The sequence below is a fragment of the Rhinolophus sinicus genome, linkage group LG10 (genome assembly GCF_036562045.2).
Source record: "Rhinolophus sinicus isolate RSC01 linkage group LG10, ASM3656204v1, whole genome shotgun sequence".
NCBI classification, from domain to species: domain Eukaryota; kingdom Metazoa; phylum Chordata; class Mammalia; order Chiroptera; family Rhinolophidae; genus Rhinolophus; species Rhinolophus sinicus.
Genome location: NC_133759.1, coordinates 35,452,039 through 35,475,362, shown reverse-complemented (window position 1 = coordinate 35,475,362; position 23,324 = coordinate 35,452,039). Strand labels below are relative to the sequence as shown.

Here is a 23,324-nt window from a genome sequence, read left to right as displayed (position 1 = left end):
CTCCTCCTATCCTAGTGGTAACCTGCAGTTCCTCTGAGGCCAGGAATTTACAGCAGACCTTCCTAGGACCACATACCTGAGGGCTTCCACTATGTTAAAGAAGTAACAAGAAATACTAGTCTTTCTATTGCCAGTATCTACTCATCTCATGCTTATCTCAGAAGAAAACTTAATGTTTTTTTTTTTTTTTTTAGCAACCCCTGCAGAACCCCATAGACTTGCTTGCACCCTGCAGGCTTTGCTACCTTTGCTACCTGTTGGTTGTTTTGTCCTGAATGGGAGAGTGATGGAGAGTATATATTCATGCTGTCATTTGCCCAAATTCCTCTAATGAGAGCTTCTGCAAGATAAATATTGCAAATGTAGAGGCATTTTACAAACTGGACAAATATATTATCAAAACTTCACATTAAGAAGGTTGATATTTAAAATAATTGATTAAAATTTGATTTATCTGTACCATTTTTGTACCGTTTTATTTAGATATCACTATTACAGTATTCAGCTTTAAACCGAGTTAGGTTATCAGGTAAATTTCAAAAGTATGCTTGATAATGGCTTTCTATTTCAAAAACAGAATAATAACAAAACAAAACAAAAAAAAAAAACAACAAAAAAAGAAAACCCTAGAATTAGTATCAAGTGAAAGTATGGAATATTCTATGCACTGAACGTTTATTTTTCTGAAAAATGGCATTGAAATGATATTGTAACCTGATTCCATTTCTAACTATGGAATAAAATTTGTTCTGTTATGTGAAAAGCCACACCATTTATCTGAGCTTCAAAAAAAATTTCCCTGCGTTTAATCAATAACATAGTGGTATAAAAGGACAGTGATATGGTTATATTGGCCATAAACTCCAGTTAGTTTAGTTACTACAGTAGGAATTGGAGTAGGAATGAAAGAAATAACGTTGTATGTGTAGGATCACTTTTTCTCCACAAGCCCTTGAAGAGTGACAATTAAAAAAAAAAAATCAACAGGAAATAAAACAGGCTTTGGAGAGCTCTGAAAATCCAGAACATTTAGCTTATAACAGGGTAAATAACAACCTAGTCTTATGGAGTAATAAAGCACTCTGTGTCTACCTATGTAGTATTTACGTTTGCATTCACAGCAAACATGTATATGATATCCATAAAAGCTATGTTGAAAAAATCTACGAATTTACTGTACAGTGAGTCTCAGTTTGAAACGGGGAGGGCCCTTCATTCATTTATTATTCCTAGTTAGGGTCTTTAGTGTACAAAGTATTGTGTTTCTTTGCTATCTGTTTGTCTTTCTCCAAAGCAAATTAATCTACTCTTAAGCAGTGGTATAGAATACTAATTCTCTGTGCCCTTGTCTGCTTAACCAAGTTCTTATCAAATGGCCTGCTGAAAAAAGTATATGTGTCTAATAGAGTTTGAAGAATATGCACTCAATGTACTGTGTAGACATCCAGTTTGAATTGATTAATCTTTTCTTTAGGTTTAGTTTATAAGAAGCTTAGGGGCAGATTTAAAATTGATTTTTAACTATGGCAATAAGTGTTCTATTCATAGCGTTGACATTTTTTTGTTTTCGCTTTGGTTTTTCTTTCTCAACTTTTAAAATGTTACTTTTCTAATTACCCAAATTCCTTATTATACTATTACAGTATAATAACATCATTGTTACAGCATTGTCATAATTTTTGTCATTTGTAATCTGATTCAGATGCTGCTTATTTTTGTTTTCTCATTGAGGATTTCTGGCTAAATTCTCAGAATTTTCTTTGTAGTAAAGTCTAAGATTTAAACTTTTTGGAATGGATTGAGTGCAAACCTATCAGTGTCACAGTTCGAATTTTTATATACCTTTTTCCATGTTCCTATATATGCATGTGTGTGGTATCATTAATTTAAAGAGTAGAATCATATTATACATATTTCTGTTTTTACTTAATATGTCATAAACAATCTTGTATACCATAGTGTTAACACAACTACAGCTTGTTTGCACAGAGAGTACCAAAAAAAATGTATACTCATTTTAAGAACAGAAAAAACTTACTCAATTGTCATAATGAATGATGTTAGTATTCATTTGATTAATGCCACCTTTTGAACGAATGTCATACTACACATTGCTACCGTGATTCAATTCAACGAATGTCATACTACACATTGCTACCATGATTCAATTAAACTTCGAAAAGTAATACGTAGATAATAGCTCTTAAAATGTGTATACATTTTTTTGGCACCCCGATATTAATAGTTACTTTTCATTCTACTATATTATATACCATAATTTAGTGAAACATTCCTTTATAGACATTTAGATTGCTTAGTGGTTTTTTTTGCCCCAGTAAACAGTACTGCAATATCTGTGCAGGTGAGTATTTTTTCTGTGTAGGAAGAAGGTTGCGTTTAAATATTTGTAGTCAGAGGGGCAGATTTTGGCAGAGATGACTGGCCACTTACCAAAAACTTATTTTATCTGTTTCATACTGGAGAAAGTTTAAGAAGGTATTGGCAAACAGAGACTCCATCCATCGCTCTATTCCTGTTGCATCTAGGTGTGGCTGCTTAACAAGTTCTTCCCAATGAAATGTTAGAGAGTGATAGGTACCACTTCCAAACCTTAATTGTAAAAATTTGTCATACTTTTTTATGTGTTCCTCTTTCGTCAGCTAGATACTGATTTTTTTGGATCAACCTTGGAAGTTTCTTATAGAGGATAGTAGAGCCTCTGTCAGCGTAAGTCCCAGAATGATTCTGTGACTATAACTTGTGATTCACATGTTCTAGAGCTTCCATTTGTGGGATTATGGATATGGTAATTTTTAGAATTATACTGCTAATTATACTGCTAAATTTCCCTAAATGAGGACCACCTACATTGAAATGTAATGTGATTATCTTAAGGTGGGAACTTAAATCATTGATTTAAACCTTTTATAAGGATTTAAAGCTATGCATTTTCCTCTAAGCACTATTTTAGCTGCATTCTACAGATTTTGATACTTTGTATTTTCATTACCATTCAGTTCAAAATATATTCTAATTATCAAACATTTGGGGTATTGTAGATATGGTTTTGTTACTGATGTCTACTTTTAAATCCTTTATGACCAGAGAATCTGATATGTATTATTTTTATCTTTAAAAATGCATACAGTCTTTTGGTAAACATTCACTGTGTACTTAAAAAGAATGTGTATTCTATAATTGTTGGTGTTATATTTGATGCATGTTGATTAGGTCATGATTTTTAGTAGTGCTATTCAAATCTTTAGTATACTTATTATTTTTTATCTTTGTATATTTGCTTCTTCTGTAAATTGTCAAGAGAGATATGTTATAAACCTCAACTGTGATGAATCTGCATATTTTTTCTTTGAGTTCAATTTTTGCTTCATGTATTTTGAGACTCTTGTTATTGGCATATAACAATATACGTTGTATCTTCCTAATAAATTTACCACTTTATTATTACAAAGTATATCTTTCTATGTTTATAATACTTGTATGATTTCTGCTTTGTCTTATATCTTCGTCATAACAGCTTTATTATAGTTAATATTTGCATGGTGTATATATTTTTCATCGTTTTAGTGCAACCCTTCTATGCTCTTAACATTTAAGGTGTGTCTCTTGTAAATATCATTTGTTTGGGTCTTTTTATCCAATCTGGATAGTCTGTATTTTAAGAGGAATGTTTAGTCATTTGCTTGACTTCAATTTAATTTTCATAGTCTGAGAAATTTTTATTTTCCTGTTATTTGAAAGATATCTTTTTGCCAGTTAAATTCTGGATGGACAGTTTGCTCTTTTTCCACCTTTATTGAGATATAATTGACATGTAATATTGTGTAAGTTTAAGGTGTACAACCTGTTGATTTAATACATTTTAAAGTGATTACCATCATAGCTGTAGCTGACACCCCCATCCTGTCACATTATTACCTTTTCTTTTTTGGTAGTGAGAACGTTTAAAATCTATGCTGTCAGCAACATTTAAGTATATAATGCAGAATTATTAGCTTTCATTACCGTTCTGTACATTAGATCCCCAGAACTAGTTAAACTGGAAGTTTGTACCCTTTGACCAGTATCTCCTCAGTCCATCCCCTCCCCCCAGCCACTCTACTGTTTTTCTAAGATTGCCTTTAGTTTTAGATTCCACATATAAGTTATATCATGTGTCTTTCGCTATCTGACTTATTTCACTTCGCATTATGCCCTCTAAAGTTTCATCCAAATTGTCACAAGTGGTAGGATTTTTTTCTTTCTCATGGCTGAACAGCATTACGATTTTTATATATACCTCAATTTCGTTATTCATTAATTCATTGATAGACATTTAGGAGGTTGTTTTCGTATTTTGGCTTTTATGAATAATGATGTGATGAATATAGGAATGAAGATATCTCTATAAGCTGATTTCAGTTTCCTTAGATAGATACTCAGAAGTGGGATTGCTGGATTATAATTTTTGAGAAAGCTCATTACTGTTTTCCATTTGGCATTCCCATCAGCAATGCACAAGGGTTCCCTTTTCTCCACACCTTCACCAACACTTAATCTCTTGTGTTTTTTATATTTATTCTGACAGATGTGAGGCGATACCTCATTGTTCATTTGATTTGCATTTCCCTGATGATTAGTGATACCGATCCTCTTTTCTTGTAATTCTTGGCAATTTGTATGTCTTCTTTGGAAACTGTGTGTTGAATTTTTCTGCCCATTTTTTAATCAGATTATTATTTTTGCTATTAAATTTGTTAAATTTTGTTCAATATAGAAATGTAATTTTATTTAGTATAGAAACAAGCGTTCTGTATGTTGATTTTCTATCCTGCAACTTTACTAAATTCATTGATTAGTTCTAGCAGTTTTTAGGTGGAGTCTTTTATATATATTCATATATACACATATATATATATGAATATATACATATATTCATATTATCTGCAAACAAAGATAATTTTACTTCTTCCTCTCCTATTTGGATGCATTTTCATTTCTTTTTCTTGCCTGATTGCTCTGGCTAGGACTTCCAGTACTACGTTGAATAAGAGTAGTGAAAGTGGTCACCCTAATCTTTTTCTTGATCTTAGAGGAAAAGCTTTCAACCTTACACCATTGAGTATAATATTGGCTGTGGGTTTGCCATATATGGTCTTTGTTGTGTTTGAGTATGTTTCTTCTATATTCAATTTGTTTAAATAGTTTTTATCATAAAAGGATGTTATATTTTGTCAAAAGCTTTTTCTGCATGTATTGAGATGATCATGATTTTTATCTTGTATTCTCTTGCGTGTATGATATTTATTGGTTTGCATATGTTGGACCATTTTTGCACCCCAGGAACAAATCTCACTTAATCATGGTAATTGCTCCTTTTAATGTGCTGTTGAATTTGGTTTACTCTTTGCTGAGAATTTTTATATCTATATTCATTAGGAATATTGTTGTGTAATTTTCTTGTAGTGTCACCAGTTTTTGGTATCACTAGAATACTGGCCTCATAAAATGATCCTGGGAGCATTTCCTTGTCTTTAATTTTTGGGAAGAGCTTGAGAAGGATTGAAATGAATTCTTCTTTAAATATTCGGTAGAATTCATCAGTGAAACCGTCTGGTCCTGGGCTTTTCTGTTTTGGGAGGTTTTTGATTAGTGATTCAATCTCTGTAGTGTTTTTATGTTTGTCATGATTTAGTCATTGTGGGTTGTATGTTTCTAGGAATTCATCCATATTTTTTAGGCTATCCAATTTGTTGGCATATAATTTTTTCATAGTCTGTCATGATCCTTCCTCTTTCATTTCTGATTTTATTAATTTGAGTATTCTCTCTTTCACAGTAAATCTAGCTAAACATTGGTCAATTTTGTTTCTTTCCAAAAAACTAGCCTAGTTTCATTGATCTTTTCCATTGTTTTTTCTGGCCTCTATTTCATTTATTTCTGCTGTGGTCTTTGTTATTTCCTTCCTTCTGCTAACTTTGGGCTTGTTTTTTCTTTTTCTAGTACCTTGAGGCGTAAAGTGAAATAGTTTATTTGAAATCTTTTTTATTCCTAATGTAGGGATTTATCACTATAAACTTCCCTCTTAGAATTGCTCTTGCTGCATCCCATAGGTTTTGATACGTTGTGCTTCCATTTTTGTTCGTTTCAAGGTATTTTTTGGTTGCCCTTTAGATTTCTTTTTTGACTCATTGGTTGTTCAGTAGTATGTTGTTTAATCTCCACTTATTTGTGATATTTTTTTCAGTTTTTCCCCTCATATTATTGAGTTCTAGTTTCTTACCATTCAGGTCAGAAAAGATACTTGTTATGATTTCAGCCTTCTGAAATTTGCTAAAACTTGTTTTATGAAATATGTGCTCAGTCCTGGAAAATTTTCATGTGTGTTTGAGAAGAATGTGTCTTCTGCTTCTGTTGGATGGAATAGTCTGGATGTGTCTATTAGCTCCATTTTCTCTAAAGGATGGTTCTAATCCAATGTTTTCTTGTTGGTTTTCTTTCTGTATGATTCTATCCATTTTTGAAAATGGGGTATCGAAGTGTCCTAGATTATTGTCTGTTTCTGCCTTCAGATTTATTTGTATTTGCTTAATATATTTAGGTGTCCTGATGTTTGGTGCATATGTATTTATATATTTATGATTGTTATATTTTCTTGATAAATTCATCCACTTACTTTATAAAGATCATCTTTGTCTCATTGCTGTTTTTGCCTTCAAGTTTATTTTGTTTGAAATAAGTATAGCTACCCCTGCATTCTTTTGGTTTCTTCCTACATGGAATATGTTTGCCATCCCTTCACCTTGAGCTTATGTGTGTCCTTGAAGCCAAAGTGAGTCTCTTGTAGGCAGCATATATTTGGGTCTTGTTTTTTATCCATGCAGCCACTTTATGCTTTAATTGGAGAATTCAGTCCATTAACATTTAGATTAATTATTGATATATAAGGACTTTCTAATACTATCTAATTGTTTTCTGGTTGTTTTGAAGTTCCTTTTTTTTTGCTGCCTTCTTTGTAAATTAATGATTTTACATAGTGTTGTGCTTTCATTCCCTTCTTTTCTGGGTATATCTTATAGAATTTTGCTCTGTAATTCCCATGAGACTTACATAAAACATCTTCTATACTGTAACAGTATGTTTTGCACTGATAACAATTCATCTTTGATTGCATACAAAATGTCTGTTCTTTCCTCCCCTCTTACTTTTAATACTTTTGTCCTTCAACCTTTATACTGAATTAGGTAGTTAGTATATCACCGTATTAGAATATCAGGGGTTCTGAATCTTACTACAGCTTAGCTTTACAGTGTGTTGTATATTGTCGTGTTTTTTTGTTATTACTAATTAGTGGTTTTTTGTTTTACCTTGAAGAACATTTTTTAGCATTTCTTGTAATGTAGGTTTAGTGGTGATTAATACCCTCAGGTTTTGTTATTAGGGAAAGTATTTCACTGTCATTTTAAAGGACAACTTTGCTAGGTAAAGTATCCTTGATTGGCAGTTTCTTTCTTTTAGCACTTTTAATATATCATGCCATTTTCTCCTGGCCTGCAAGGTCTCTGGTGAGAAGTCTGCTGATAGCCTTATATGTGTTTCCTTTCAGGAAAGAATTGTTTTTTCTGTTTATGTTTTAAAATTCTCTTTGTTTTTTGGTTTTAGACAGTTTTATTCTTACATGGCTTGAAGAAGAATGTTTCGATTGAAGCTTTGAGGTGACTCATTTGCTTCATGAACTTGGATATTGAAATCTCTCCCCAAGATTGGGAAGTTTTCTTTGCCATTATTTCTTTAAGTAAGTTCTCTACCGCTTTCTCTCTCTCTTTTTCTTGGAGTCCTATGATGGGTATGTTGTTGTTGTTGACTCCAATTAGAGTATGTTGTTGTTGTTCTTATTTTGATGGTATCTCATAATTCCTGTAAGCCTTCTTCATTCCTTTTTTTGGTTTCTGTTTTTGCTCCTTTGACGGAGTAATTTCAGTTGATCTGTGTTCTAGCTCACTGATTCTTCCTTCAGCTTGTTCATGTCTGCAGTTAAAACTCTTTGCTGAATTCTTCAGTACGGCTATTGTATTCTTCAGTTTCAAAATTTCTGTTTGGTTCTTTATGTTTTCTATTTCTTTGTTGAACTTCTCATTTTGTTACCTTTCCCCCCCCGATATCATTAATTATTTATCTGTGTTCTTTTGTAGCTCACTGACCTTTGTAGAACAATTATTTTGAATTCTTTGTCAGGCAATTCCTGTATCTCTGTTTCTTTGGGTCATTTACTGGAGGTGTGTTACTGGTGGAGATACATTTCTTTGATTCCTCCTAATCCCTGTAGCCCTTCTTTTGTGTCTGCACATGTTAAGAAGCAGTTACCTTTTCCAGATGTTATAAACTGATTTTAATATGGGAAGCCTTTCACCTGTGTGAGGGCACACTGGATCATGCTGTGACCTAAGTCTAGTGGTGCAGGGTACCAAATGCAGGGGCATGTTGTCGCAGTGGATCTGGCAGGGGCGTGGGTGTGATATCTCCTTTGGCTCAGGTCACTGGGGTCCACAGCATTGATAACTCACTGGTGCTTGGTGAGCACTGTGGAGAATGTGCAGTCACTGTAAGCATTGTTGATATTCTAAGTAGCACCATTAGGTCCAGTATTTAGGTACCAAGTTAGTCAGTAGTGGTGACTGGAGTCAGTGATATGCACACATTCAGCTGTGGTGGGAAGCTGCAGGTGCCTGCCTAATGGCAGAGGCCAGTATCATACATACTTGTAGTGATGAAGGCCAGCGCAAGTAGCAAGGGCTGGGGCCAACTGTGGGCTCACTGGCAGCTGTGAAGGCCCGGATTGGCAGCATCCTCTCCTGTGGTTGCAAAGTCTGCCCCTGATCATGCACACTGCAGTGTTGGCTTATGGTGAGTTGGGCTGGGGTGTGCAGGTACACAGCCTAGAGGGGCTAGTTGTAGATAGGCATTGGTGATGCTGGCCAGTTACAGAAGACGAGGACTGATTTTGGTCTATAAGGAGTGGTGGTGTGCCTCAGCTATCAGTGCACTCACTGGTTACTGCATACCCCCCCACCCCACCTCCACCCGGTGGAGGCCAATGATGGGTGTCAGACCAGTGGTGCACAGCTGGAGGTGCTAGCCCTGAGCTTGGCCTTAGTGGTGGGGGAGGTGCTAGGCTGATGTTCGGCACTCGAAGCTGCAGAATCTCAAGTTGGCTGCAAGCATCCCTCCCACACTCCCGTGTGGGTGGGGAGAGACTCAAGAAGCTAGTGTATTACACTCGTGCAGCAGTGGAGATCCTGGACAGAAGTGTTGAAGGTCTGGTGGTGGTACAGGAAGGGAACAGGGATGGACTCGGGCAACTGGCATCAGTGAAAACAAATACCTGTGGGGGGAAAGCTGGGGAGATTTGCAGGACTTCACAGTGGCTGTGCTGGTCTTTGGCTTTGTCAGGGGTAAAATTTGTTTTTGTCTGCAGAGCCGGTGTCTTAGCCATGAATGCTTCTGCTGTTTGTCTTTTAATAATAACCTCTGCCTTTATTCCTTGTTTCTAGCCAGTTTGTCTTAATAATAACCTTTGCCTTTATTCCTTGTTTCTAGCCGGTCAATACGAGGTCTGAAAATTAAGTTTGCAAACTTGTTGTAACAAATTTGCAAACCTTTTCTGATATCAGACAGATTATTCATTATGAATTTGTACCAATTGGACAGTTAACCAAGTTTACTATTTGGATGTGCTAAAAAGGCTGCGTGAAAAAGATAGACAACTTGAACTTTTCGTTAACAATTCATGGCTCTTGCATCACAACAATGCACCCGGTTCACACATCTGTAAGGGAGGTTTCAGCTAATAAACAAATAACTGAATTTCACCCTCCCTACTCACCGTATCTGGCCCCCAATGACTTCTCTTTTTACCTAAAGATAAAGGAAATATTGAAAGGAAGACATTTTGATGACATGCAGGACATCAAGGGTAATACGACGACAGCTCTGATGGCCATTCCAGAAAAACAGTTCCAAAATTTCTTTGAAGGATGGAATAGGCGCTGGCGTCAGTGAATAGCTTCCCAAGGGGAGTACTTCGAAGGTACATCTGTGCAGTGTCTTCTGAGCTGTGAGGCTGGAGAAGCTGGTCATTCACTCCATTCTTACTTTCTGGTGAGAGGAACTCTTTTCTCACTGGGAAATTCCTTCATACCACTGAATAATGTTGGTTTGCGGGATGGGATGATGTAGGCAAAATGCACTTGTCTTTCTTTTCTTATGTGGTTATTCTCAGTTTTGTTGTTGATAAAACATCGTAAGTGGACTGTAGAGATCTCCTGGAACTGTTTTTTGTTTGTGGATAGCTATCCAATTGTTGATCTTTTTGGGACGACAGGGAAGCTGCGTTTTTCTGCCAACTGGTGGGCAGTTCTTTCTTTCAGTGCTTTAAATATGTCATTCCATTATCCACTGGCTTTCATTCTTTTTGGATAAGTGTGCCATATTTTTTATACTTTGGTCTTATGTAGATACCCGATGGCTGCTTTAAAATTTTTTCTCTTTTTCTGAAGATTCCCAGCAGTTTGGTTTTGATGTGCCTCATACGAAGTGTGATCAAACAATATGGTGAGTGTTTAAATTAAAAAACAAATTATTACAGTAAAAGACACATTGTCATAATTCCCCTCAAAATACTCTCCCTCACTTCGAATACCCTTATTCCATCGTATTGACACTTTCTGATGCAGTTTTGGAAGTCCTCTTTCATGAGTGTTTTTGGTTATGCTGTTGTGGCTGCCTCGATGTCCTGAATCATTTTTACTTTGGGGAAGAGCCAGAAGTCACATGGTGCCAGATCTGGTGAGTAGGGTACATGAGGACACACCGTAATGTTTTAATTTTACAGAAATTGCCATATACCAGAAGCGATGTGTGACATGGAACATTGTCATGATGGAGATGATTTAAGGAACACTTTAAAGCATACCTTCTCTCAACTGTGGCTTATACCCAACTGACTGCACCAAACAAGTTGAAACTTGGCGCACGCTGTTACTAAGGTTTCACACATCGCTGCCCTTATTGAAGATCCCTGCCTATCCATTGGATGGAACTCGGCAGCAGTATTCACCGTATTTTGTGATCACAACAAAAAGGCTCTGTGTCACATCGCTTGTGGTATGGCAATTTCTGTCAAATAAAAATATGATGGTGTGTCCTCATCCACCTTATTCACCTGATCTGGCACCGAGCGTCTTCTGACTCTTCCCCAAAGTCAAAATGACCATGAAAGGTACACGTTTTGAATCGATTCAGGACATCAAGGCAGTGCAACTGAAGACATTCACAAAAGAGTTTTTCCAGAACTTCTTCATAAAGAGGCAAGAACAATGGGATACATGTGTTTCAATTGAGGGGAATTATTTTGAGGGTGATTAATGGTAATGTGTCTTTTACTTTAATAAATTTTTTTTATAATGCAGACATTCACCCTGTTTTTTGATCACACCTTGTATAGTTTTCTGTTTTATCCTGCCCCTTGCCACCATATATATAATGACACACTCTATCATCCACCTACCTATGACCACACTTGATAATGCCTCTAAAAGTCACCAGTTTCTGCGAATCCAAGAAAGGCTTATCTACTGGAGTGTAGTCTTGAGAGTCCTTTGCTTCTACACCTCTTTGATAGCTTTTATAAAGTTTAACTTTGTTCCCTTCAAAATGAATAACCAATTGTGTTAGTATCATTTATTACATAAATTACCCATCCCGGTAAAATTGAAATATCGCCTTTGTCATAACTTAACTTCTATATATACCATGGTTGCCAATAAAATGTACACATTTTAAGAGATGTTATCTATGTATTACTTTTTGAAGTTGAATTACGGTAGCAATGTATATAGTATGACGTTTGCTCAAAGCATGGCGTTAATCAAATGACTGCTAGTGTCATTCATTGTATTAAAATTTTAATATAGTTTTTTCCTTTCTTAAAATGCGTATACATTTTTTTGGCACCCTGTGTACACTTGGGTCAATTTTTGTGGTCTGTTCTCTTATATTGTTTTTCTAGTTTCAACTTATTTTCAATATCCTTGTATCCAGTTCTGATTTCTAATGCAAGTCCTTGATCACTAGTCTTATTCAGAATGTTTTGGGCTCTTCTTATATTACTAGGGACATTAGAAATTGATACCATCACTGGGAATTCAAAAAAATTTTGGACAACATCTTCAGAGTGCCTTTATAGTGCTGGGCCCCATGTTCAAGGGGAAATGGCTTTTTCCTCAGTTTTGTGCCATACTTAATTACCTGTCGCACAAAGCATGCCTGCTTGGGCCCTGATTCTCTAAGCCACTCTTGATCTGCCTTCTCCATTTTCAGTCCTCACCATTCTTAGCCAACAGGGCCTGACTCATTATTCAGCAGAGCTGAATCTTGAACAGATACGATGTCATTCTTTTTCTTTTTCTCTTCTCCTGCAACCATAATATTCTTTCTAAAAGAATACCTCCCAGACACTAATGTGATAAGACAGAGAAACAGTGTGTTATGTATATCAGCAGAACAAAAAGTCCTCTCTTTCACATAGGAGAAGGGAATGTGGTTCCTCCTCAGTAGAAATGGTCGTTAAACAAAGGGTATCTTCATCCAGAATGGGTTATAGTAAAAGAACAGACAATACCTTGTATTAGTAAGGTTTTGGAGCCCCGTATCTCTTACATTGCTAAATCTTGTATATTGCTGGTGGAAGTACAATTTAATATTCCTGTTTTTGAAAATTGTTTGGCATTGTCTACCAACCTTCAACACACATGTGTTCTCTGTGTTAACAAGTCTGCTACTGGGTTGCATACAACAGAAAAAATACTTATGTCCATCAAAAGGTGGACAGTTATGTTCACAACAGTTTTATTTGTCATGGCTCTAAAATGGAAGCAACACTCAATGTCCATCAAAAGTAAAACTGTCATCTGTGGTGTGTTAACACAATGGAAATACTACCCAGCAATGCAAAAAGGAATTAGTGATACTTAATAATGTGATTGACTCGCACTGATAAAACTTTGAAAACAAAGTCCAAGGATGATACTATTTGTATGAATTTCAAAAGCATGTCAACTGTTAAGGAAAAATATTTGAACCATATGAGCTGGGGATGGTTTTCTGACTGGAAGGGAACATGAGGAGTCCTGTTTCAGTTATGGAAATGTTTTATATTTTCATCTTGGTATGTAGTGTTTGTGAAATTTCATCAAGGTATAACTTAAGATTTATACATTGTACTGTGTATAATGCCTCAGTACTAAAATAAACTTTTATTTTTTAAAAATGTAAAAATTATTTTTATACATTTTTTTTGATCAACTACCCCAACCCAAGAAAACCCCCCATACAATTTGGTCCACTAGTATGCTAAGTGGAGTCAGATTAAATTTGCCTAATAATTTCGAAAAACTTTATTGACGAAGAGCTAAGCTTTTTTCATTTTTTTCAGATTTAGTGTATGATACTTAGGTTGGTTTTTTATATCCTGTATGTTTTTATGGTTTTCTCCATTAACATATATACCTTTTAAAATTTATTCTGTGATTTTTTTTTTTTAGTTGTGAACAGACTATACTCATCCATGTTTTTATATATTGCAAATATTAAAAAGTTATTTTGTACATTTATGTTTTCTCAGGTGTCTTGTCAAATTTTTACATTAATCTTCTGAGTCACGTTTGTAGAGACTCTTAGTTTTTCTTTTTTTAAATCAAATGTAGGAAAGGATAATTGTATAAATATTTTACTAATTTTTGTATTAACTAAAAATTTGAAATCTATGTTGAATGATTGCGGATGTATCCTTTTTTTGTTCCTCTGAGTTGTAATGTCGTACGTGTTTTAACAACAAAAGTATTAGTCTGTCTTTTTTTTAAATGCTGCAGAATATCGTCAGATACCTTTTTGAGATCTAATAATATAGTCATTTTATTTCCCCCTTTGTTGACAAGTTGAATTGTTTGATTTTCTAACATTGAGCCATCCTTGCATTCCTGAAGAATATGCATTTTATTATATATGTTGGTTATATACTACTAGTGGATTAAGTTTTCTGATACTCAGAAAGTTTATATCTGTGTATAAGTCATGTTAGTTTAGTATTTGTTTTATTCTCACAATATGTTTTGAATATTAATATCTATAGTTGTTTACTAATTATTAGATTAGGGGATTGGTAAAGTTGAGTTTGTATTGTGCTCTATTTTGAACAAATACCTGAAACTTTAGTAATTTACCTTTTAATTGCCTTTAAAAATGAAGAAATCTCTACTTTTAATTGGTTTTAGTGAAATAATTTCAGGTAAGTAGTTTTCTTGTTTAAATAGATGTAGACAGATAAAACCACAGATGTAAAAAAAAATAATTTGCTGTAATATTAAATTTTTTTGAAGTTTTCATTTTTCTATGTTTTTTCCCCCCACAGTCCGTGGTGGATGACTGGATTGAATCATATAAACAAGACAGAGACATTGCACTTCTGGATTTAATCAACTTTTTTATCCAGTGTTCAGGATGTCGAGGTAAAGAACGTTGGAATAAATGATGTACATTGAGCCTGTGAGTCAAATAGTGTCAATTTACTTTACGTTCCCTTAGTCATACATAATTCATCCTAGAATTATGTGCTAATCTTTTTCTGATAAAATTATTTTTAAGTTATTTAAGGATATTTCATTTTGTTCTGGTTCAGTTTTGCTCCTATAAAATAATAGATTTCTGAACTTTTTGAAATTTTGAAGGAAATTTGAAATTCATTTAATGAATTTATGAATTGACTTTTTAACATCATAAGCTTTTATAATTAATATTTACTGGTATTATGTTTACCTATACTTCATATTAGGAACTGTGTTAGTTGCTAACATTCATATTTCGTATCATTGTTAGTATTTTGGTCTTCATTTTATAAATGAAGTACTTGAAGCTCAAATAATTTACTTATGGTTACATAAGGAAGGAATCAGGTGTCTTATGTTTACAGTTGGCTGGAAATCCATAGACAATTTGTTAAAGTGGTTCTATTTTTATCATCTTAATAGATAAAGATATTTCCCTTCTTTAGAGTAAATAAATCTTAACAATAAATTCTACTACATGGGCGAAGTCAGTTAGTAAATCACCTTTCTTTGTTTTTTCAGTAGAGAAGGAACAGTGATCTTTTATTTAGATCACTGATTAAAGCAATATTTTAAAGGCTCTCTTATTTCTGTCCAAGTTGTTACTCACCATATTGACATAAATAGTTTAATAAATATTTACAGAGCACCTACCCTGTACTAAGCACTGTTCCAGAGTATACAAATGTTACCAAGAGAGTCTTTGTTCCCAGTCAGTATTAGGGTATGTGTAATTTTTAAAGGAGACTTTATTACAAGGAACAAAGAGAAATATACCAGTAGTTCAGTAAAGTGCTCAGTGCCTTCATAAGAGTAATAAGACTGGTTACTATTTAATTACTATGTGCCAAGCTGTGTGCTTTATGTACATTAGCTTGTTTAATATTAGTTAACAGTCCTATCAGACAGACGTGATCTTGATTTTGTAGATTAGGAAACTGAAAATAAAGGGCTTACGTAGATTTTTGGACATCATACAGTTTGTAAATGCCAACTTCATAATTCAGAGTTAGGTTTGTCTAAATCTGGAGTCTTTATGCCTAATCACAGTATACTATGAGGATAACAAGTAGGGCTTCTGATCCAGCCCAGACTTTGTGTTTATAAGTATGTGTGAATATGGGGATATTTCTAAGAAAATGCATCCCAGAGTAAGAAACTGTGGTAACACTGAGGTTGAATAAAAGAAAGTTAATGGAGAAGAGAAAGGCCAAAGTTAACAGTTTGTGCAAAAATGCTTAAAGACAAGAAAGCTCGGCACACTCTAGCATATAAATAGAGTTGATGGCTGAATCCTAGAGAATGAAGACAGGTGAGGAGTAGCAAGAGATTCAGCTATTTGAGCGAATGCAAATTTGTTCATTTTACAGCCTTAAAGAGAATACTGAAGTGCCTTACTTACTTGATCTAATCTATGTAGATGCCCTGTTGGATTGGGTTTTGATTTTGAAACAACTGATATTCTTTAAATTTTTTCCTTTTGTAATTCATTTCTATGGCTCAAAAAATTGAAAACAATTTTTTTTTTTAATATGTAAAGGAGAAAATCTTTACCACTTCCTGCCTTCCCATCTATATCTATGGAGTGGAAGAATGTAGATAAATGTATTTGTAATTACATTCGGTACATATTGCCAAATTTCCTGCTACGGAAATTGTACCCAATTTTATTCCCATGAAAATGCTTGTTTCTTCTCAGTCTGTCAACGAAGTGCTTTTACAGATTGTTAGATTGGTTTTATGAATGATTTAAAAATGATATGTCAATTTGATTTTTTAAAATTGAGGTGAAATTCACTTGATATACAATTAACCATTTTAAAGTGTACAATTCAGTAACATTTAGCTCATTTACAATGTTGTGCAACCACCTCTCTCAAAATATCAAAACTTTTTTTCACCCCAAAAGAATACCTCATATTCATTAAGTAATCATTCCCCTATTCTCTTCTCCCTGCCAACCCTTGTCATCTACTTACCTGCATGCTTTCTGCTTCTATGAATTTGCCTGTGCTGCTCATTTTATATAAAATGTGACCTTTTCACTTAGCATAATGTCTTCGAAGTAGTAACATGCGTATCATCATTTCTTTTTATGGCTGAATAACATTCCATTGTATGTATATATTACAATTTGTTTATCCATTCTTCTGTTGATGGACATTTGGGTTGTTTTACCTTTTGGTTATTGTGAATATTGCTACTGGTAACATTCATGAACAAATATCTGTTTGAGTAGTTGCTTTTTAATTTTTTGTGGTAAGTAGCTATGAATGGAGTTGCTGGATCATATGGTAATTCTATTTTAACTTTTGAGGAACTGCCAAACTATTTTCCATAGCAGCTGCAACATTTTACATTCTTACCAGAAATGTATGATGGTTCTTATTTCTCCATATCCTCTCCAGCACTTTATTTTCCAATTTAAAAAATTTCAACTGTCCTGGAGGGAATGAAGTGGTATTTCATTGTGGGTTTGATTAGTGTTTCTTTAGGAATCAATAATATTGAACATCTTTTCACATTTTTTTTTGACCATTTGTATTTCTTCTTTGAAGAAATGTGTATTTAACTCCTGTGCTCATTTTTAAATTAGATGTGTTTTTGTTGTTCTTGTGAATTGTAAGAGTTTTTATATATTCAAAGATGTCCTTTGATGCAAAAGTTTTAAAATTCTATGAAGTCTACTTTATATATTTTTTTTTCATTTTTTTGCTCATGCTTGTGTAAAGTCTAAGAATCCATTGCCAAATCTAAGGACATAAAGATTTATCCTTGTTTTATTCTATTATTTTTATAGTTTTAAATCTTAGGTTTAAGTTGTTGGTCCTTGGTTAATTTTTGTACATGAATAATTTTGATTTGCATTTCTCTTATGAATGGGGCTTGAAATCTGTTTCTATTTCTTTTTCTGTGACTTCACTGCTCCCATCCCATGCTAGTTTTCCTTAGACTGTCTATAGTTCCTGAAAAGGTGCTTGACAAAATGCATTTTAAAACATTTTGATAAAGGAGACATAGATGCATATTTTCTTAATATGATTAACAAAGAAAACACAGAATATCTCACATCAGTGGAATATAATAAAAATCCACAAATAGACCCAAGTACCTATGAAACTTTAGTAAGCATATCTTAAAACATATGAAAGAAGAGAATTGTGATACTGAGATACCATTTTTCACTTATGAGATTGATGAAAATTTTAAATTATTACACTGTTGGTGAGGCTGTAAGGAAACAGACACTTACATTGTTTGTTGGAAAATAAATTGGTACATCTCTCAGGGAAAGAGATTTGGCAGTATCTACCCAAAGCTACATATGTTTTTATCTTTTGACCCAGCCATCCTACTTCTGGAATTTTGCTGTGAAGATATACCTCAGTATTGGAAAAATAAATGCCCAGGGCTGCTCAATACAATACTATTTGTAATTGCAAAATAGTGGAAACAGTGATTGAATAAACTGGTATAGCTATACCGGGAAATAATGGAGTATGCACATGTATCTACTCATTTGACCAAAAAGAAACGTAGGAAAGAAAAACCAGAAAATAATGATTGATTACCTGTAGGGTATATGTGTATGTAAATGAGTTGGAAATTTTAGATAGAATTGGGGTGAAAGGATACTTAATTTGAATATACTGTTTGAATATTCCTGACTTTTGTATGTATCTTAAAGTTTCATTACTCAAAAAGAAGGAAAAATCAAAGAAGTGAGAAAATTCTTAAAATTGGATTCAAAGAGAACAGGTGAAACAAACCATGAATAACGTAACCACACTGAGGAGTACAGAAAGTACTAACTAAATAACTTTTAAAATGAATGCTTGGGACATAAAACTAGTGGGGGAAAGTTTGATGAGGAACACACTTGAACTAGTCTCAGAGTCTCCTTACAAGGTATGGGTTATTTACAATGAGTAGAATGGTAAGTTTTCCATGTACAAACTAGGCAGACACCACCATAAGTAAATGATGAAAGCAAACATTGCCAGTTATAGAACCAGTCGATAGCATGTGCTTCTTGATACACACTTAGAAGAACTGAACTTCTGCAGTATTCTTGCCAAAAGTGCAGAACCTGAAACCACTCATGAGGACCATCAGACAATCTGAAATTGAAGTATATTCTTCAAAATAGCTATCCTGTATTCAAAAAGTCAGTGTCATGATATATACAGAAACGACTCATAATCTGTTCCAGAGACTAAAATACGACAGCTGTATGCAGTGCATCTTAGATTTTTCTTTTGATGTAAAGGGTATTATTGTGACAAATACTGGAATCTGAATTAGTTCTGTGGATTACAACATATGTATTGTATCGTTGTTAATTTCATGATTTTGATCATTGTACTGTAGTTTTAACAAGTGATTGTTTTGTTTGAGGGAAGTGCACACTGAAGTATTGCAGAGTAAAGGAATATGTGAAGAGTTAAAGGATAAAACAAATGTAAAATGTTTATATCTGGGAATTAGGTGATTGGTATTTAGAAATTCTTTGTCCTTTTCTTACAACTTTAAGGTCTGAAATTATGTCAAAGTAAAAAATGAAAGTGGGGAAAAAGCCTTTTAACCCAAAGCCAACATTGTGCTGATGGGAAACCAGTACGGTTATTTTTCACCAAAGTCAAACAAAGCAAAGATGCCCACTCACACAATTCCTATTTAGCATTATATTGGTGATAGAAGCCAACACATTTAGACCATAAAATGAAGTATGATTACTATTTGAAAATAATATTGTTTAGAAAATTCAAGAGAATTAGTTTGTAAAACTAATATAAGTCATAAAATAATTTAATAAGTTATTGGAATGTAGAGTTAATAAAGATGAATTAATACATTTGGTTTATATAAGAATAGCCTGTTAGAAGACACAGTTGAATAATGGGAAATGTGGGAAATTATTCCAGATCTATACCTCACTTGATATAATGTACCAAGATAAATTCCCAATGCATCAAGAGTTTAAATGACAACAAGTAGCAGAAACAAAGAAAAAGAAACAAATAAATACCAGGAAGAAAGAAATATTAAAAGCACTAGAAGAAACAAGGATGCATGCTTATAATACATTACAGAAATGTATATGATTGGGTACTGATAGTTTTCATTGACAAATGTGCTTGTATTTAGTTAGTAAAGGATGTATTTATCAAACTTGTGAAGTAGGTTAGAAATACCTTCTTTCTTACCATAGTTGTTTATACCAACCAATGGCTCTGGTTTGCAATGCTTGTGCTGAACAGTGGACTTCCAAGTGCCTGAGGGCTTTATAGAAGTGTAGAATTACTAGAGAATTGACCTCACTCAGGAAGTTACTCCAAGAGTTCCCTGTACTTTCCCATTTCATGGGCTGATTAGTGTCTTAGTCATTTTTTCATGAAACCTGTAGGTCAAAACAAATACCTCACATTTCCTTTTTGAAGTAGTTAGGTCCAAGTAATTTATTTATGTTCTAATAAATTTAGTAGCTATTTGGAATAATGAACAAAATTGAAAGAAAAATAAAAATTATTTTTCTCTTCTTTCTTACCTAAGATTCTTTGAATTCAAAAGAACTCCCTTTTCCCCCTCTACTTTTTTGGACATTTTTACAGTAACTCTGCATTCATTTAATGGTTACCCTAGAAGTTATAGAAGTCATATTTAATGTATCAAAATTTAAAGATAATTACCACCTTTACTCTTCTCTCAGATTGGACCCAGAATGTTATAATTTCGTTTACTTCCTTCCTTGTTTTGTAGTTTAAATCTATTTAGTTTTCCCATAGTCGTTACTATTTTTTGAATAAAATTATAGTTTATTTAGCTTTACCCATATAAACTCCAGTTTATTGTTTATTTTTTCTTCATGTCATTTGTGTTTGGGATCACTTCTGCCTAAAGTGCAGCTTTAAGAAATTCCTTTGAGGTTCTATTGGAAATTCTGTAGACACTTGAACTTTATCTGAAAATATAATTTGTCTATTTCTTAAAATATATTTTGTTGGGTATATAATTTAATATTGCCAGTTTTTTTCCCCCATCACATTAGAAGATATTATTCTGGCTTGTATTGTTGAAAACTTGGGATAGTCTTTTTTTGTTTGTTTTTTAATACTTATTTTCCCCAAAGTTTAAGGTATTTTCTTTGTTTCTGGTATTCTGCAATTTGGCTCTATTATTATGTTTTAGGTGTAAAACATATTTCTTTGGATTGGTGTTTTTTCTCAGCTATGTCTGTAAATATTATCATTTTATTTCTCTTCTTCTTTAGAAACTTTGTTTAAACTTTGCATATTGTGTTATATGGACCTTTTCCTGTTTTTGAATTTCTGTGCTGCTTTCTGCACAGAAATAATTTTCCCTTTCCATTTCACTACCTTTTTTTCATCTCTTACCAGTCTGTTTCAGTTATATATTTTCATTTCTAGAAATTACAGCTACTGGGTTCTTTTTTAAAGAAGAAGAAGTCCATGAAATTGGTCCCTGTGGATATTCAGTCTTGTATTTTCCTTTTTTAACATGGGAAATTTATTTCTTATACAGTCTCTGATAATTCTAATAAGTCTTTCTGAGTTTATTTCTGTGGTCTCTTTTTGTTTGTACTTTTGTATATTGCCTTTTTTTTTCTGTATGTTTAGTTCATTTTTATTCCAAGTTCCATATTTTCTCTCAAATTTATTTGAAACTTAGAATAAAGGTACATTTCTCTAGAGAGGAATTACCATTTGCTTGACAGATGTCTAGTGGCACTACCAATCTAGGATGACTTGCAACTTATTTGCATTTTAAAGTTTTCTTGATCAGATTATGTGAATTTAAGATATGTATTTATGAGAGCACCAGTGTTTGACTACCTCTCAGATACATTTATCTCCTTCTACACAGAACGCCCAAAAAATCTTTGTAGTCCCCAGAGTATAAGGTGTTAGATTAACCCCTTGTTTAATGTTAACCTAGAGATGAAATCTTTTGAGCCCGTTTTGTGAAATAGTTTTTTCTCTTAGACCCTTCACCTCAGAGCTTCCAATTTATGCACCGAGGCTCATTGTTTTCAGAGAAGACTGATTTCAGTGTGTTCTTCTGTATTTTATGTTTCTGCTTTTAGTTTTTCCCCTAATAATTTCTTAGTACTTCATAAGGTTTCAGATGCTTTTCAAAATGTTTTTAATACTTTAGCATTTCAGGAAGAACATTTATATAAATAGTATTGTTTACAATATAATCATAATCGGAACTTGTATATATTAATTTAAAGTGATTTCTTCTCATGGATGCTGTGTGTGTGTGTGTGTGTGTATAAGTAAATGAAATTCATAATTTTGAAACTTCTACACTTCGGACATATTTTGCATTGTAGCTTTATATTGTTGTAAGGCAGTATCTACTTCAATGGACTGCGAATCTCTTGGGACTAATTAAAACTTAATATCGTCTTATTTTTCATGTTTTTAAAAGAGCTTTCAAATATAGACATATATAGGTACTATTTTAGGTAGAGTTCAGTGAAAACCACAAATAATCTTGATGGGTTTGTTGCTTAGGAAAAACTGGATGTAGAGAATGGGGTAAAAATTATTACAATAAGAGAATGGAACATGAAATATTTTGGTATATTTTATCAAAGGCAATTAAATGGAGAATTGATCATCTTTTCAACAAATGATGCTGGAGTAATTGGATGTCCATATGGAAAAAAAGAAACTTAAACAGAGGTCCTACCCCTTTATAGAAAAATTAGCTTAAAATAGATCATGTAAAATGTAAAACTAAATTTCTAAAAGAAAATGTCCACATGACCCTGGCTTTAGTGATGAGGTTTTAGATATAACCTCCAAGAGCACAATCCGTGAAAGGAAATAAAATAGCAAGATAGAGTTTATTAAAATTAAAAATTTTCTGCTCTGCAAAAGGCACTGTTAAGAAAATAAAAAGACAAGTCACAGACTGGGAGAAAATATTTGCAGAACACATATATGATAAAGGACTGGTATACAAACTATACTAAGAACTCTGAAAACAAAAAATAGATCCCTCAGTAAAAAGTGGGCAAAGGATCTGAACAGACATCTCACCAAAGAAGAGATGCAGCAGCAAATAAGCATATGAAAAGCTGACTGACATCGTTTATCTTTAGGGCAATGCAAATTAAAAGAATAGTAAGGTATCACTACACAGCTATTAGAATGGCTAATATTCAAAACCCTGACAATACCAAGTACTGCCAAGGATGTGAAGCTCCAGGAATTCATTGTTGATGGGAATGCAAAATGGTGTAGCCACTTTGGAAGAATTTTGACAGCTTCTTACAGAGCTGAATAAACATAGCCATACTATAAAATCCAGCAATCACACGGTTTCAGGTGTTTAGCCAATTGATTTGAAACTTATGTCTACACAAAAACCTGCACGTGAATGTTCATAGTAGTTATATTATCATTGCTCCAAACTGGAAGCAACCAAGATATCCTTTAGTAGATGAAATGGATAAACTGTGTTATATTCATACATCAGAATGCCATTTAGTAATAAGGAATGAGCTCTCAGGCTATTCAAAAGCATAAAGTAAATGTTAAATGGGTATTGCTGAGTGAAAGGAAAAAGGCCAATCTGAAAAGGCTACATACTGTATGATTCCAGTTTATATGACAGTCTGGAAAAGGCAAGACT

The 23,324-nt window shown here is 33.5% G+C and overlaps 1 protein-coding gene across 3 annotated transcripts in view; it reads left to right on the top strand.

Moving 5' to 3' along the window:
• The window catches only part of STAG1 (STAG1 cohesin complex component), a 354,251-nt gene that overhangs the window by 142,340 nt on the left and 188,587 nt on the right, over positions 1–23,324 (top strand). For 2 of the 3 annotated variants that reach the window (XM_019747971.2, XM_019747962.2), the window contains exon 5: positions 14,465–14,561. In XM_019747971.2, coding sequence (XP_019603530.1) covers positions 14,465–14,561 — 97 coding nt within the window. Of the gene's footprint in view, positions 1–14,464; positions 14,562–23,324 lie in introns of those variants that run through there. The other variant, XM_074312886.1, reaches the window with a different exon arrangement.